Source organism: Ptychodera flava, chromosome 13 (genome assembly GCF_041260155.1).
Source record: "Ptychodera flava strain L36383 chromosome 13, AS_Pfla_20210202, whole genome shotgun sequence".
Taxonomy (NCBI): Eukaryota; Metazoa; Hemichordata; class Enteropneusta; family Ptychoderidae; genus Ptychodera; species Ptychodera flava.
In genome coordinates this window covers 13,247,017-13,264,869 of record NC_091940.1, presented here as the reverse complement: position 1 = coordinate 13,264,869, position 17,853 = coordinate 13,247,017, and the positions used below count along the sequence as shown (strand labels likewise).

At 38.5% G+C, this 17,853-nt stretch overlaps 2 protein-coding genes across 2 annotated transcripts in view; both read left to right on the top strand.

Annotated features, from left to right (window-relative positions):
- Positions 1-1,836, top strand: part of LOC139147009 (uncharacterized) — a 10,618-nt gene extending 8,782 nt beyond the window's left edge. Inside the window, exons 3-4 of the mRNA XM_070717860.1 lie at positions 391-534; positions 1,118-1,836. Of these exons, the coding sequence (XP_070573961.1) occupies positions 391-534; positions 1,118-1,836 (863 nt within the window). The remainder of the gene's footprint in view (positions 1-390; positions 535-1,117) is intronic.
- Positions 1,837-7,682: 5,846 nt separating this feature from the next.
- Positions 7,683-17,853, top strand: part of LOC139147482 (ATP-dependent DNA helicase Q4-like) — a 54,093-nt gene continuing 43,922 nt past the window's right edge. Inside the window, exons 1-6 of the mRNA XM_070718592.1 lie at positions 7,683-8,064; positions 9,554-9,765; positions 10,381-11,564; positions 12,554-12,783; positions 15,393-15,710; positions 16,702-16,794. Of these exons, the coding sequence (XP_070574693.1) occupies positions 7,926-8,064; positions 9,554-9,765; positions 10,381-11,564; positions 12,554-12,783; positions 15,393-15,710; positions 16,702-16,794 (2,176 nt within the window). The 5' untranslated portion in view covers positions 7,683-7,925. The remainder of the gene's footprint in view (positions 8,065-9,553; positions 9,766-10,380; positions 11,565-12,553; positions 12,784-15,392; positions 15,711-16,701; positions 16,795-17,853) is intronic.

Below are 17,853 nucleotides of genomic sequence, written 5' to 3'. Positions count from 1 at the left end.
GTTCCCATTCAACATAAAAATGTTGAAGTGAGAAACCCTTTCCGTCTGTGGTGATACTAGGTGTATGAAAGAATCTTTATTGAAGTCGCATTGTCACTATCGTTATGACGAACGCATGGGACGCCGTCACTATACAAGAAACGCTTACATCCAAGCGAGACCCAATATACCTATAATGATATTAATCCTCCATCTTCTTCTTCAAATGTCGTGTTTTCATTTGAACTTTTCATAATAAAGAGAAGTACGGTGTTTTCATTTGACAGTATCTAAATAAAAAAAAAACACAAAAAGAAAAGAAAAGAGCTACTGGTTGAAGTTAAAAACGAAATATGTTTACTAGTTAATACAATTAAATGGAATTGGTATTTTTCTCCAATATTTCCTCAGATGGTAGTAACGACACAGCTGGCTCGTCAGGACAGTTCTGCTGTGAGACCCTTGACGTATGTATTTCCAAGTCACTGGTTTGTGATGGATTCTACAACTGCCCCGACCACAGCGACGAAGCTAATACTGTGAGCTGCCTTGCGAGTAAGTTGCACGGCTATTTGACAGATTCAGAACGTTTTGTTGACGGACATGATATTCGACATGTCGTGGAACTTGAACTCGTACACAGACAATCAGTGCATTTGAGAGTTTTTGTCTCAGTGAGCTGACAGAGCTCTTTATAATAATCCACTGGACTTGTTAACAACAACAAATAACAAGTCTACTGAATAGAGGCTAATATTCTACGAGGTTTAAGAAAACGAGGGACCAATCTGAAACGGAAAGAGTTGCATGATTGACATCGTCAATTTATGAAGACTACAGAGTCACCTTCTCGGACGGATGAATGCGAACTTTATTTGTTTGTCTTTTTTATCAAATCTCAAAAAAAGTGAGTGTGTCAGAATTCAAGGTACAGGCTGGCAGACAAACAGACATGGACACTCATACGGAAGAGACAGTCAATCAGAAACAGAAAGACCGACAGACAGATAGACAGACAGACAGACAGACAGACAGGAGCAATGAATTACTTCATAAAGAACGAGCAGGGTACGCGAACTTATACACGGACATGTATCCCATCTCATATTGTCTATCGTCCCAATGTTTCCTTCTACAGAAAAGGCTGGTTTGGGTACTATCGCTGAGAAGTTAGGCTTACCGCTGGCAACTGTGATAGGGGCTGCTGTGGGATCAATACTGTTTCTTATCTTGGCAATCATCATCATTACTATCATCTGCTGCTGCTGCTGCTGTCGACGTAAAGACGAAAAAGAAGTCAAAGAAGTTCATCGGTACTCGGAGAAGAGAACGATTCACACGACGAGCTCCAAGTCCAACTCCAACCACACCATCGTCTATCCGGATCGCAACTACTTCGGAAGGCCAAGACACGCCGACACAAGCGTCATGACGATCGATGAAAAACCTCGATCGAAGAAGGCATCGTCCGACTCGGGGGTGTCTGACGGAGGAAGGAGTCGTCAAAGCGAAGCCGCCTTCTCGAAGACTAGCTACGGTGTCGGCGGCAACGGGAGGGTACGCTCTGATTTGTCACTCCCTGTGGGAGGTATGCAGAATTCTAGGGTGAGATCTACTACAACAGCTACACCGAACCAGAAACCTCTTTACCTACAGAAGCGGTTCCCACCCCTCGATGCTAAGGACGATGACAAGGTGAAAGCTTCAAAATCGGCGAAGAACGACCTCAAGGTGCGGCGCTCCGTCTCGTCACGTGACGATGGTTTCGAAACTGCCAGTGCGTCGTCGGTGCCGAGCAGACAAGATGTTGTATATTACAAAGTGTATGATCAACAAACTGAAAAGTTAGGCCAATAGATTCGCACACTACATCGAAGGACGAAGAATGCTCGCTTGTTGAATCTTGGACATAAAAACTTCTGAAGACTTGCCAATGTTGACATTATGGAAAACAATGCATTACTAAGGTAGTACGCGTTTTGAAATCCGAAGACTTATAGCTCAAACTTTTGTCAACAAACTTTTAAACAATTGTCTTCCATGATCAAGAATAATAATCAGGGGTCCCCGTGCAATATCGGATACTAGAGAAACAAATTACTCATCGTTTACCGACACTGAAATTCAAAATGGCCGCCATCCATGAGTTAACTCAAAAGGGAAAATTAAATATTTGATTTTTCTCAACTTGAAAAGTAGGCCGTGAAAAGTTTAGTCACTCGATGAGCTTCAAAATAGGCCTTTATAACTTATGGGTCTAAAGAAATATTGAAAAATATTGAGAGTCCGGCTATCTTTCCTTGAGGCACATGTATTCTACCTTGAAGAAATATGGCTGCTTTTTGAACCCAAATGTAATATTTATGTGAACTTAACGACGCAGACTTATGTCGAAGAGATTGACCTTGTATAATCAAAATTTTACAGTTTTTCACAACAGCAAATAATCCCATTTGTACCTCGAAAAACAATACCTGAGGCTGATACGGTGTTATCAGAAAACATACACAGCAGCAAACACTCATAGGAAGATTCAATGTTTGGGATGGAAAGCTTGCCCTTTACGGGTTTAGATAAATATCAAATTGAGTTCGAAAGTGTTCTAATAAGTAAACGCTGCTTCATGCTATTGTTGTGGTACTCTTAGCTCGGCTCCGAGCTGAAAAATAGAATTGATGAACATATATACGACGTAGTGTGCAATTTGCGTGAATTTCAGTGTCAGGGTGGGTTTGGCAGCTTACAGCACCCGATTTGCCTGTAACTTTCTGCCGCTGTATCCTTCCCTATTGCCCCCCCCCCCCCCAAAAAAAAAAAATTGTCTTCTTGCTTTTCTCAGAAAAGTGCAGCAAATCAAGGGTAAAAATACACAAATTACGCCGAACGGCACAGCACTTGGCTGTTTTTTATACGTGCTTCCACACATTCAAGTTTTGAATGGTAAACAACTTGGTATAGTATAAGATATATTGAGCCCTGGCCCCTGGATTCTAATTCTAGGGAGTAACAATAAAAACTGGAATAGCTCCTTATATGTTAGACCGTGATATTTACCTTATAATGCAAAATGCATATGGCCAGTACTAGTGACCGAAAAGGTAAAGCGCTGCCAACTTTTAGATCCTATATTTATTGTTGTTTTTTTCATAAGAACTCTAAATATTGACTTTCAAATATCTGCAGTCATACTGAGAGATGCTAAGTTCTCAGTTTAGCTTCTAGTCTTGGGGTACTGTATATTTTCTAAAACATGACACTGGCGACTCTGGTTATTTTTTTATTTCAAAAATAATCCCGGCCCACAATAAATGCTCTCTGTGAAAGCACAGTAAGGTTTTCAGATCTTTATTATTACTTAGATTTTTTTCTTTATGTCTCGTTGGTGCAGTATGAAGCACTGATGTCATGCCCTTAATTCGTTCTTTCGCAAAGGAATACTCAGCTCTGTGCATTCTGGTGAAAATCTTGCTCTTACAACATATTTAACTTAAATAACAGTTGTACAATGATCAGATTCTTTCCCACCATTTGCTGTCTTCTGTGTCAATTTGTCTACATTAAATGAAATCCAATTCGTTATCCCCCGAGGGAGAGCCTAGATTCAAGCGTCATGATGTGGTAGTATTAAATCCCGTTTGGATATATCTGATCAATATTACCACAAACCTCTTGCATATCGCATGAATTCACCAACTGCTGATGTCAAAGTCATACCAACGATTAGTAACTCGGAGGTGTTCATATCACTCATGAGTATTTTCCAGCTTTAAGTATATGTCATACATTTTAAAGGGGCCGAATATTAATGTTTAGCTGACACAAGTGCTACTGGTTCCGTATTTCACTTGTGTCATGATCAAGGCAGCTGAATAAAATCAAAATATCAACATACAACTTATCAGAAAACCGGCTAAAATTTCATATTACCTCATACAGTTAGCAACTTGCATGTGTATAGATATATATCGAAATATACAGATTTCCTCGTGGAAATTACAGTGCTCGATGCGGAAAGCAAAGCTTATGTCTGAAGATTGCAGGATGCATGAAACTTAAGTAACAAATATTATTACTTTGTACTTGAAGTAATTTGTATTATATATATATATATATATATATATATATATATATATATATATATATATATATATATATATAATACAAATTACTTCAAGTACAAAGTAATAATAATATATATATATATATATATATATATATATATATATATATATATATATATATATATATATATATATATAAAACATTTGTTGCCTAAAATGTAAATGAACGCATTACTTCATATATCTATAAATATTACAGCATAATTTGTCTACAATAAACAAAAAAAAAACACATTGTTTGGTGTCTCCATTAATTACACTAGCAAGTCAAGCCAGTAAAGCCCTCAATATGTTGTCAATTACCCGACGAAAGCTAGAATACTTACCTTTTCATTCTCATTTTAAATTATTCGATTCAATGATTTTACCAATTTTAAGTTATGGATCTGAGATATGGGGCTTCCAGTATTATGATGTTTTAGAGAAAATCCAGAGAAAGTGGTGTCGCCAGTTTCTGGGTGTACCACGTCAAACAACAAATGAAGCTGTTATGGGAGAATGTGGTCGTCTTCCAATATACTACCATACATTTAAACGTTGTATTCGTTTTTTGGGTGAATCTGCTTGAGTTATCTCCTGATAGAATCCCAAGGCAGGCATATAAAATGTTGTACAATCTTGACAATTTAGGAAGAAACACATGGGCGAGTTCCATCAAAAATATCATGTTTCATATGGTTTGGATATGCGTGGATCTCACAGGAAATAGGAAATAAACAAGTATTTTTATCTATGTTTGACTTGAGAATTGTAGACACTTTAAAACAACAATGGAAGGGCAACTTATCAACAAAACCGAAACTACATGTATATAGTCAATTCAAGGGTTTACTTGAACCAGAGAAACATTTACTTGTAAATTGTAATTATAAAGCTATTCAGATTTTTACCTGTTTTCGATGTTCGGTGCTCCCTCTAGCAATGGAGGAAGGCAGACATCGTGGTATTGACCCATCAGCCAGACTTTGTAAAGTTTGCCAAATGAATGTTATTGAAGATGAGTGTCATTTTCTTTTGGAATGTCCAGCATACAACAATTTGAGGATTCTATATTTGCCTAACTTTTCAATTGTAGAACCAAATTTCAACAAGTTTGTGCAGCTTATGAGATCCAGCCGTTCTAATGTGATTATTAATCTCTGTTATTTTGTACAAAAAGCTTTCAAATTCAGAACAAATCTGTTGCAGCAAGAAACATAATAATACTTTTATATTGTTTGTATCCAATTATGTGTATTTACATTGTAACTCTGAGTTTATTTCGTGTATTGCTACCTGTACCTTTTATACCTGTCATTTACTTACAGACTATTATATTTTCTGTAACTCCTTTGCATATGGCCGGAGGCCTAGAAACGCAAATAAACGTGCACTGAAACGTGCACCTGTAATCCTTAATTACAACATCAGGAGATTGTAAGTCATTGCTACAAAACCCGCCAATTTACCTGCAGTTTTCTCTGAAGCATTGTCAATAATTAAAATGCTGAAAATAAAAGCGTCTGAAGAACTGCAGGCAATGCATGCCTGTAAATCATCACGTTATTCACTGTCGGTCATTGAATTCTCCGAGCACCATGTCTCGTTACGTATGTTATTGTATGATGAAGGGCGAGAAAATACAAGCAAACTTCCTGCGATATGTTATGAGATGACTCTGAGAAATGTGTAGTAGAACACAGTGTACACCATAGCTAGCAACAACATACCGATGTCAACATATTCCATTTGATCATCTTTCACTTGAATCCATGGCAACTACATGTTATTTAAGCAATAAAGCACACCCAGCGATGGTATACCACGAGATTTTGACCAGTTCACGACATATATGCACGAGCGATAGCGAGTGCATATATGAAGTGAAATTGTCAAAATCGAGTGGTATACCGTCGCTGGGTGTGATTTATTGCTATTATATCATAACAGTATATTGAAATTCTGGCGTGGAACGTCATAAAAGGAATTTTCCTCAAGCTAAGAGCTAGCGCGCATGCCAGCCGTGGTATATCGCCAATATACCACGGTTCTTTTCGCGTCTCGACCAATCAGATCGCTGTATTTGCGCCATCAATATACTGGTATGATATAATATATATAGCCCCAAAAAGGGACTATGTGCCAGAGGCAAGTGACCTTTTACCCAACGTCAATAGCCTGGGCAAATGGTCTCATGCCTCGAGGGTACATATTCCTTTGTTTGGGCTACAAAGTTTTTATTACATGCCTTTCCTACAGTTTTCACTCAGAATTTTCGGGTTTACATGCAAATGACAATCATGTGTTTTATTTCCATGATTAATGAAAATCCTTAAGAAATAGGACGATTGTCATCATTGAACGGCGCATTGATATATCTGAATCACTGTTATGCAGTTTATTGATTTTTTATGCATAATTTTGTACAAAAACTATATTCCCTATTATATATTATAGCCCAAACATGGGACTATATGCCCGAGGGTAGGTGACCATTTGCCCGATGTAAGGAGGGCAAATGGTCTCCTGCCCCGAGGGTAAATAGTCCCTTGTTTGGGCTATAATGTTTTTGTTACATGCCTCTCTTACTCATTTTGCACCAAAAGTATTTAAGTTTATTGGCAAATTATAGTCAAATGCTATATTTTCATTTTAGAAGAAAAACGGTTAAAAATAGAACGATTTTCATCATCGAATGGCGCATTTATATATTTAAACTACTGTTATGCGGTTTATCAATATTTTTATGCGAAATTTTCCAAAAACAGAATTTTCTGTGCAAAAAATGAAATTTCAAGACTTTTACATAAAAAGTTGCCAAGTTGAAAATAGTTCCTGTTCACTTTCAGTCCAGTGATGACTATGCGGCCCGCTACGTCATCGTCGAGTTACCATTGAATCCTATGGAGCGCGGCGACGTTCGATATACGAGGCATGTAATAAGAAAAATTGTAATTCGATTATTTTAAATCCTAAAGTTGCCAAGTTGAAAATAGTTCCAGGCCCCATTCATCCGAATGATGACTTTGCGGCCCGCTACGTCATCAACAAGTTACCATCGAATCCTACAGGTAAGTGCGAATTGAAATACACTGTACTGTACAACTTATGTTGGCCACACGGGTAAATTATATGTATATATATATATATAATATATATATATATATATATATATATATATATGTATATGGGACCTTTCTAGTACGCAGAAGCAACCTCACTATCTTGGCAGCTCTTCTAATGATTGTTAGTGAACAGGAGCTGTAGGACTTTCTTTCAAGAGTTGCCTTCATTACATTGATATGACAGCGGTCAATAAATGTGAATATGAATAAATATATAAATAAATTTGAAAGTTAAGTTCGGCTCTCTTAGTCTTGATATTCTTGGATAAGCATATCATACAATGATACCCACATGACATGTTGCCTACGTATCATGAGATGTTCTCGATGACGTCCTTTTTTAAGGATAATTTATTCCAACCTTTAATAACAAAGAAAGCCAACTATGCCAAGTGATGTCCCGGTCTCTGTTGGCTGGTTATGTCGCCACCAATTTTTGATTGACTAATACTTTTGTTTTCACAAGTACTTTTCCCATAATTCCTGTCGGTAAAATGGCTGCCATCTGGCGCTAAAATCGAATGACTTTCGTCCTTTCGTCAACAAAGCTATTGATACTGAGAACATATCCAATTTCGAGTAGGTATTTTTTATCGAAGTCCCTAAAGTTGCCTTTTCGTTAGTGGTGATGAGTATAGTCGGGTGAGAACCACCGAAATTCACTAGCGGCCTAACTGCCCTCCAGTTTGTTGTCGCTTGCCCGCTGTCCAGTGCAGTGTCCATGATCATGTCGCTGTCTTCACCCTCACGTCTACTCGAGTTGAAAAAACAACTGAAAACGTGGGAAGCTGGATTCCAAGTCGAACACAACCGTAAGCCTTCGAAAGAAGACGTACAGAATGCATCGCAAGTTATCAAAGGTAAAGTCTTCGTTGACAGCCAGTCTATCAACTCAGCTGCAGTGCAGGTCCGTCGGCGTAGATCGAGGTGTGTGACACCGGGGTATGCTAGTCTGACACTGTGTCAGAGCATGGAGGTAGTAGAGAGGTTGAGGCTGGGGTCGGTCGGGCGGCGACCCTTCAAAACAGACCCTCGATTCGCTCCAGCACTGCAGCTATGACTTGCTTTTCTATGTTATTTTTTCTCGGCGGAGAGGCATGGTACGGTGGGGGGGGGGGGGGGGGGGCGCTACTGACCGACCCAGGCTGGAGCGACCAGAGTTCCTCCATCATACAATCGCTTGTGAATCAATACGCGACGGCCGCTGTGTGGTATGCATTAGGAAAGTACATGTAATGCATACAACACAGCGGCCGTCACTTGTATATCGATTCACAAGCGACTGTGCTGTATCACGTGATGGAGGAACTGTGGACCGACCGAGCAATATACCCATGGTAAAACAAAACAAAACTATACACAGAGACATGTAACTTATGGCAAATACAACAAATCAATCATGATTCAATATTTATTGTAGACAGTCCCGCCTGTCTATGGACTCATTCTGTGACTCGCAGGTGACCAAGCAACAAGCACTGGTGTGCTGGAGGGGGGGGGGGCTCGTCACTGGGTCACAGACACCACAGTAGGTTTCGAGACATCTCTAATATGCTGTTTGTCACAAAACCAATTTGCATTGCAGCTTGGTCCTACACCTGCATCTACTAAGAACCATGGAGGCAGTCATTGACCCAATTGGAAGTAATTTACTACAAGAACAGTTGATTTTTACCCATGCTATCATATGAATTTACAGTTTGCTCAGCAGAACAGCTACATATATTGTGTGATCTTGAACAGTCATCTCTGGTCATGCTCATTTTCTATCCCTTGTGCAAATCCATTAACTTATTTCAGATAAGCAATGTCATGGTGGAAAGCAAAATCCTTTGATGAAAATTTGAAAGGGATCATTCAGGCATAATTCAAATCACTAATTTCTTTTTTTTTTTATGTTTTTATTTTGAAGTTGAGTCAGTGACATAGATCGGTGGGGCAGTAAACTGCTGATTTGGTCTAGGTGCTATCTCATAGCATGAATGTAGCAAACAGATTACGTAGATAACAAGAACGATCGTAACTGTTACCAAAACACTCATTATGCAGAGCCATGCAAAAAAACGCCCACCCAAACTTGACATTAATCCTGATCCCAGTCCATTTCCAGCCGGGCTTTAAGGCCAGTACCCCAGTAAATTTTACTGTGGTTCGCCTCAGTGTGTCAATGCAATACTATCAGGAGACAATAGAAATTAAATATTACCAGGGTTCCAATGCTATTTACCTAAACTTGCAAAAATGTGACACGAATAACAAGTTTTTGTCAAATCCCAAATGAATTTATTTACTGTACTCCTAAAGCTTTCACACACCACTCTTGAGTTACCAGGATGTATTGCTTTGCAGATACCTATGCTGAGTACACAAGACTGAAAAAAGCCAGTGCTGGCCAGGAGAAGTCTGCAGCTGAAGATGTCTGGGGAAAACATCTCAATAGGAACACTTCTAGGAAAGGATGTGATAATGAGTCCGCAAATCCTGCCAGCCAAGCTGATGTGGGTTACTCCATCTATCATTTCACGGAGAAATTAAAAGCTAATTCTTCAAAATATGTTAAGGTATGGCAGCATGTTAAATCATAGTCACAAATGTGTTTTTTGACACCAATCAGTAAAAGTGCAAAAAAAATCCTAAACACAGTTTCAGATTTTTTCCAACATACTAGCAGACTACTAGGGCAGATATAGTAATGCACTTTGACCGAGAGAATCTAAGACAACAACAGTTGGTGTAAACTTGAAATTCACAGTAAGTTGCCTGTATGATGGATTGAAGTGATAGACCAAGGCATGCCTGTTTCCCTACATACATACATGTACAGTGTAGGTCAACCCATATTGCAAATAGACAGTGGGGAAGCACCACAGTGTTGCGGTGAAAGGGTTAACAAAGTTTTCATTGCTACCAGCACAAGAGTGTAAAATTGTCACCTTTTCACTTCACCGGTTTGAGTTCTTTCCACGTTTTTCATAGAAGTACATCTCAGACATCAGAGCTTAACTTTTGCATAATTTCTTGTAGGTAAAAGACATTTCCAGTCATAGTTTCATTATCAATGTTGACATATCATACGGTGAATCAGTATTGTTGATTGAAAAAATCACTCTTTTGTCAAATGTCATGTGTTTGTGCATTTCTGAATTGGTATAATGTGATTTTCTGATATTTTACAGAAACTGCCAATGTCTTTGAAGAAAAACAAATTAAACAAAGGGACTGCAAATGTCACAGAGAGTGGAAAGAATGGAAAAGAATCGCTTGATTCAAGCAAAGACTCTCTCATCCCAGAAGATGACTGCCAAACAGGGTTTAATGGGACTGGATCATCTGGTCTCTCTGGCCAAAAGTTCATCACGCCAAAGTTGAAAATTTCAAGCAGTAAGAAAAGTGTCTCCAATGAGGAATCTCCATTTGCATTCAGTTGCCCAAGTGCTATAAAAAATATTCAGTACAGGAGATCATCTGTTTCGCGTGAATGGCTGGAAAGATGCAAGCCAGATTTGCCAAGCCAAGACAAACCAATGGACAGTGGCGTCAATAGCTACAGTGAGGAGGAAAGCACAGAACAACCCTTTGCATTTGAAAGCTGTATCAAGAAGCCGGATACAAGAATGCGGCAAAATCCTGCTGATCATGTGGATTTTATCAAGCACATGCAAAACGGGAAAAGTTTAGTTTCAGAGCCTCCGGAAAATCAACAAATCTGTCAAAATCTGTCTGCTGTGAACAATGTGGTTTGTATGGCAAGTCAAGCTGAACACTGTAAATTGTCTGATAGTGATGCAGTGTTACACAACAAAAAGATAAAAGCAGTTAGTGTCAATGATATGAGAGACTGTGGTGACCGTGACCTTCCACTTCAAGAGAACCTTGATGACACAACCAGTGATAGTGCCAAGAGGACTCGGAAAGGGACTACCAGTGGTACGTCAGCAAAGAGACGAAGAATTAATTCTGGAGATGAGTGTATGGAAGCCGTCCAATCAAGACATAGACAGTCCAAGAAGAGAAAAGTGGATCAACAGCAGGATGACAATGCCCAGGATGTGTTTGAGTTTCCTGAAGGTGATGCAGGGAGTAATAGTTGCCAAGGTGATAGTAATGTAGCAGCTACTGGTGTTAAGAAAAATAGTGTGTCTGGCAGGGGAAAGCAAAAGAACATAAAGAGTGTGAGGAAACAAAATGCCTCGGAAGATAGTGCTGACGATAATGATGGTCTGGATCACATGGAAAGTGACATGAAGACAATGAATCCACGGCAACCAAGCATGAAAGATGATGATGATGATGACGATGATGATGATGATGATGAAGTAGATGTAATTCAGCAAAGAAAGAAAGCAGCATATGGTGCCAGGTAAAATGCCAACTCATAAATAATGTCTTTGGACTTTGAGCTTTGTACATGTACCAATATGTACATGTATTATACAACCTTCCAAGAATAAAGTATGATCTTAGTTTGTTCCCAGGAGGAGGCCTTACTCCTTGAACATGTATGACAAAATTCCCATACTATCATCTGTATGTGTATGTGCAGAAGACAGTGCACACTTTCAGTCACATCTTGAATACGTACCAACACGTGATCTTTTTGCTTTAAATTTTGAATAAAATAAAACAAAATAAAAAATGCAAAATGAATGTTTGTGTGATAACACATGTAAGTCCACAGAGCTAGGCTCCCTTTCAGGATGCAGCTGTACCTAAGCCACTTATGCAATGCTGATGTAGACATCTTGGTGTGCGTTATATATTTACTCATCTTTCTATTACATTATACTGAAAGTCCAGACATGGACCTCTTTCCTGCCAGACAGTATCACTTCCCAATCTGCCAAGTCATTTAAAGCAGTATTAAACCAAAACTATATTCATTTTCACCCACTCAGCTGGGTCTCTCATAGCAGCTTTAGTCCATAAAAATCATGATTATGTTCAATCTTTTGTTAAAATGCGCTATTATGGTGTGCTTCACTAGTTTTATCATACTTGACCTGATGATGAATGTGAACTTGGCAGGATAAGGGTAAACTGTGCTTTTTGGAATATGCTATGAAAACGAAGTTCAAATTCAAATCAAATTTATTTCAGTACTAATGGCCTCCGGCCAATATGTACAAACAGTAACTAATGTTGAATACAGATCGCTAGTCGAATGCAGTAATTACATCCAGAAAAGAAAAACGTATCTACAAATATATAAGCGTCAGCAAATACAATGCTTGTATGAAAATGAAGTTGATGCATGGATTTGAAATTCTGAAAGTTGGCACAAGTTACAGCTTCAAAAACCTTCAACATGTTTGAGTCAACATGTACATGCATTTCCCTTTCACACTTCAGGGTAAAGGCAGTAGCATCGACCAAAAAGCCAACCAGCGGCAAAAGCCTGAATGAGAACTTTGTGAGGCTTAACATGAAACGGAAGAGGTACCATCGCAAGGGTGCTGTGATGACTGGTGGCAAGTACAAGAGAATGCAATGGAAGCAGAAAATGGCAAACATGGGCCAGGGCGGATGTTTCAAATGTGGTGAGACTGGGCACTGGGCCAAAAATTGCTCTGGTAGAAAAAGTAAGTGGTTTTGTTCACTTGTAGCTCAATAGTTGAATAGATTCATCTTTCTGTGTCATATGCGCAATGACGTTGAGTCGTTGGTCCATTTTCCGACATTGAAGCATATCCTTGCTTGTGCTGTAAGACCCAACTCAGTCTATATTTAGGGAGGCCAACAGGTCGCCCAGGACGTGCTGAATTGACACTCAATCACCAGTGACTTAGTCATGTTCAAAATTGAAAAACATCGATAACGGGAAAGAAAATTGTGAAAAAAATACATGAGGCTAAAAATTAAAATTGCAGCTATTCTCTCATATGTTTTTTATTTCTTTATATGAACTACTTACTTTTTGAATAAACTGCAAAATTGAGCTAGAAACGGTACCGGGAACGGCGAACGGCGATCTGAAACATGGCAGCACACATCGCTGATTTTGAAACGCATTTTTGAAGGTGAGCCAATCAAAACATCCCTTACATCGAATACTCATTTGAAAGCCCAGATCTCGCTCTTTCTCGCGATATAAGGTTCTTCACCAACATAGGGCAGTGTATATGACCAAATCCGAGACAAAAAATTGAGAGCGATTTTTCCGAGACCTAACCCGACCAACTCTCAGTGAAACGTCCTCTAGTACGCAGTTTATCATTATTTCTTTTGAATTTTTGCTAGAAAAATGAGAAATTTTGAACAGCTCACGTATTTATTGATGGAGATATTGACCACGCTTCACAGTAAGTGAGGCTACCCACAATTCTCCATGATCCGTACACACGGAGATCACTCATTGAACTGGAGCAAATTTCTTCTGTACACAGAACAGCTCGGTCCATATATCAAAATTCTGGGACCATAGTTTTGATAATCATAATTCTCTAATTTCTCACTGTGAATAATGAGAAGATCAACCCCTTTTCCGCAGAGGAGATAGCAATTTTGTGATTTTGTCGACATAGATTTTTGACAGCCATACACAATATTTTCAAGGAAACTAAGGGAATAAGTTGCATCTGTGTTGGCAAAAGAAAGGGTATTGATTTTTTTAAATGTTTGTAACAAAGGAAATTTGCATGTCTGACAGGTGGTATGATGAGACCATCTTAGTTGCTGATAACTTTACCATGACAAGTATGCAATTTTTAGCACCTCCAAACATCGACTTCTCATTCAATTTACTCCTGAATTTTAAAGATGATCAATAATTTTGGAACATAGTTTTAACCAATAATCCTTAAATTAAATTCTAAGTTTCAAATTGTTCAGAAACTGATAAAATTGAAGAAGCCTTTACCAAATAATGTCAAAACTCCACATGGCCCCAGTGGTGATGTTTTGAAAGCCTTTATTTGGATAAAATACTTTTTGTAGGTAGTTTTAATGCAGTAGAGCTATTCAAAAGTGTCATCAGCTCAAAAAGACCTTCAATTTGATATATCACTTATGCCATTTGAGCTTAATATTTTCATTTTGTCATTTCTCGTTAAGTGTCGTTCATCCGTTGCCATGGATAAATCCAATATGGCACCATCGTAATCGCGTAATTTTAGGATACATTTGTGTGTGCCATTGAAATCTATCTCCATGCCAAATTTGGTACAAAAAGATGTTTTATTAACAAAGTTACAGCAAATTTACTGTAAATTTCAGCTACAAACTCCTTCATTTTTGTCCCATTGTTCCTATTGTTATTATATGTATTGTCTTTCTACAGAAAGAGTAAAAGTGAATGTTTTAAAAAGCTATAAAATTGTAACCGTCCATCCAATTTCGAAAATTAAAAAATGTTTAGCTTCTCTCATTGAAATCTAAAAAACTACATTAATTAAAATGCAGATTGAACATTTCAAATTTCAGTTGGCCTCCCTACTATATTGTCCTGTGATCAAGCGCAGAAAAAAGATCGACATACAAAATGTTCAACTAGAAATTTTCAATTACATGTGGGTGTATAGGTCTTTCATCAAATTTTGTGAAAGTTTTAAGATGCTGTATATCAAGGGACATGAGGTAAAGCAGCAGTCTTTTTTCTTACATGTACAATATGTATAATGTACCATCATTTCCTTATCACTTTCAAGAACTCACTCGGAACTGCATGTCTTTATAGACTTGTACTGGTGTTTGCAATTTTCTATCAGCCTGAAAGTGCCTCTATACATGTACACTGCAGATGTGGCTGTTGTGTTGTATGCCACTTTGATTCTGCAGGCCCGTGTTTGAAATTACTTATCGTAGCCCTCACATGTCGTTTACCTAGAAACTTTCTTCTTTTATCAGTCGCGGAGTTTAGTTTTCATCTTATAATGTTAGAAATCTTTAACATGAATGGGCCATGGTCATTTCTAGGGCTTGTTTTTCTTGGGAACACGGCTGGTTTCACAATGTATGTAAAATATTCTTATTTATTTTCACTCTTTTCCTTATCAAGCAAATCTGTCTGTGAAAGATCAATAGTTTTCCAACAAAATGACTCCATCAACAGGTGCTCAAATTTATTAGCTTGATTTTACAGATGTTCCATTGCATTACTTTGTGTTTCTCCTTTTCATGACTTGCCTAGAATGAAGCTGATCTTTTTTCCAAATATTGATCAAACCATCAACGTGTATGTCTCATTTCACAGGGAAGAACATAGACTGGGGCAGTGACGACGTGAAGAAATCCCAGAAGGAGGAAGATGGTGGCAACAGTGACCCTGAAGACGTGTGTCCATTCCCAACCTTGGAAGAAGCGGCCCAAATGGCTCTCGGAGTAAAACGACCACAAGGAACTTCAAAGGGACAAGATAATGAAACCAGAGATAAGACAAATGAAGGAGTCGTAAACAAGGGCACTGATGTTGAGGTACCAATGGCATTTATACCTCCTGTGTACATTGCACCGGAACCTCCAGCATCCATAGAACCACTCTATAATCCCGGACACGATGGCCAAGTGATAGGTAGGTGAAATTTGGACTTTAACCATCATAGGTTTTATTTTCTCAGAATAAGTGAGCCCTGTTGTATAGTTTGTTTTTCCTTTAGTGCACGTGTTGTATCAAATTAAGCAGTTTTATGTATAGAGTTACCAAAGTTGATTTTAACAGATGCCCTGTATAGCCATCCATTGTACTCCATGTCCTTTGAGGTTATTGTATTTGAAAATGGAAAAAAAAAAGGAGAACAAAATCTCTCTGCATCTTTTTAGGTAGGGGTTCTTTTTTGGCAGAAAAGACGAAATGACACAGAAAATTCACTTTATCTGCTTCTGTTCGTGTGCTCTAAATATCTACAGGGGAGAGCTACATTTGTATCTTCTCTATGTCTGTTTGTACGTTTGTTTTGGTCGTTTCTATCTGCAGAAAGACAGAATGTTGCAAAGTATTTCCAGCGTATTCCCGGGATGATTGTATCAAGCACAAGATTGGTTTCACATTTTTGACTTCTGTTCTATACTTGTCAGCTTGAAGACCTTTTCCATTTGGTTTGTGGTTTGTTCTCATCGAAAACATTAGATAAAGAATGAATGTGCAGTACTGTCCCATTCTTAAAGGTATACAGTCACCTGTAATCTAAATATCCCCATATAGAGTCAAAGGGGCGTTCCTTTGTATTCAAAGTGCCCATGTGAGGGCGCTGTTTTTAAAAAGCCACCCGCTTAAAATCTGTGATTGGTTAGATTTTCTCTTTCCATGGTAACTGTGGCAAAATTGGAACAGGTGACAGTATACCTTTAATTTATAAAAAAAACCTTGTAGAAGTTTTGCTGTGTACATCCTCTATCAGAGTACTGGGTACCAGTAGACACTTTCACTACTCAGCTATTTTTATTGCCTCCAACTTTTTTATTTTCCAGAGTTTCAGCAACACACAGGTAACTCTTGACCTTTGGTTTTGTCGCTCTGTGTGAATAAGTATACCTGTAATCGTCAGCTTTTCATTTTTTCTCAGCTACTCCATCCGAGGTGTTTGATGCACTCAATAAGATGGGTTATTCATCCTTTCGACCTGGTCAGGAAAATGCTGTCATGAGGATAATGAGCGGTATGTTTCTTCATCATTTACCTCAATTAGTCCCCTCTTGTATAACCCTTTCACCCCCAAATGAGTGTTAACAGGTCCCTACCTGCCATGAAAGCAATCAGACTGGGCCAAACCATTGTGATGAAAGGGATAAAGCTGTGAAGAAAACACCATCACATTCGTGCTATATCTTCCATAAACTGTCCCTGCTACCCATTGCAACTTTTCCACCACATGCACTACAACATTGTATAACATACCATAGATGTAGTGACCTCACATGCATGCAATATTTTCTGTATTGTACCTTGGTCCATGTTGCTCAGCCATCCCTGTATATAACACTGCAGCACCCTCACAGACATGCAAAAAATTTGTCAAACGATAGTAAGACCCTTTTTTGCTCAAAGATCTCTGACCAAACTGAATTATGTCCCCCACCTTGTGTTTTGCATTTCTGTTTTGACATAGTTCATCAACTAGTGCATGACTCAAATTTTTCTGTAACCTGTTAGTACTGATACAACTTTGATTCTCTTTGACTTCTGAATTCTTGAAACAAGGAGATTGCCATCGGCCACTTTATACAGCACTTGTAAGGCTGAGCAAAGTCAACTCACAGTAGAAATCTCTACATTTTTTCCTGTAATCTTTTCATACCATAGATGTAGTGACCTCACATGCATGCAATATTTTCTGTATTGTACCTTGGTCCATGTTCCTCAGCCATCCCTGTATATAACACTGCAGCACCCTCACAGACATGCAAAAAATTTGTCAAATGATAGTAAGACCCTTTTTTGCTCAAAGATCTCTGACCAAACTGAATTATGTCCCCCCCCACCTTGTGTTTTGCATTTCTGTTTTGACATAGTCCATCAACTAGTGCATGACTCATATTTTTAGCTCCCATATATGCATATTATGTATATATGCAAATGGGAGGTATTCGTATAAGGTGGAAAAATGTCGTCTGTATGTATGTATGTCCGTCCACATCAAAAACTCCTAAACCGTAGCACCTACTGTCTTAGTATTTGGTGTACAGGTGCACTTAGGGGTGGAGATGTGAATTTGTTC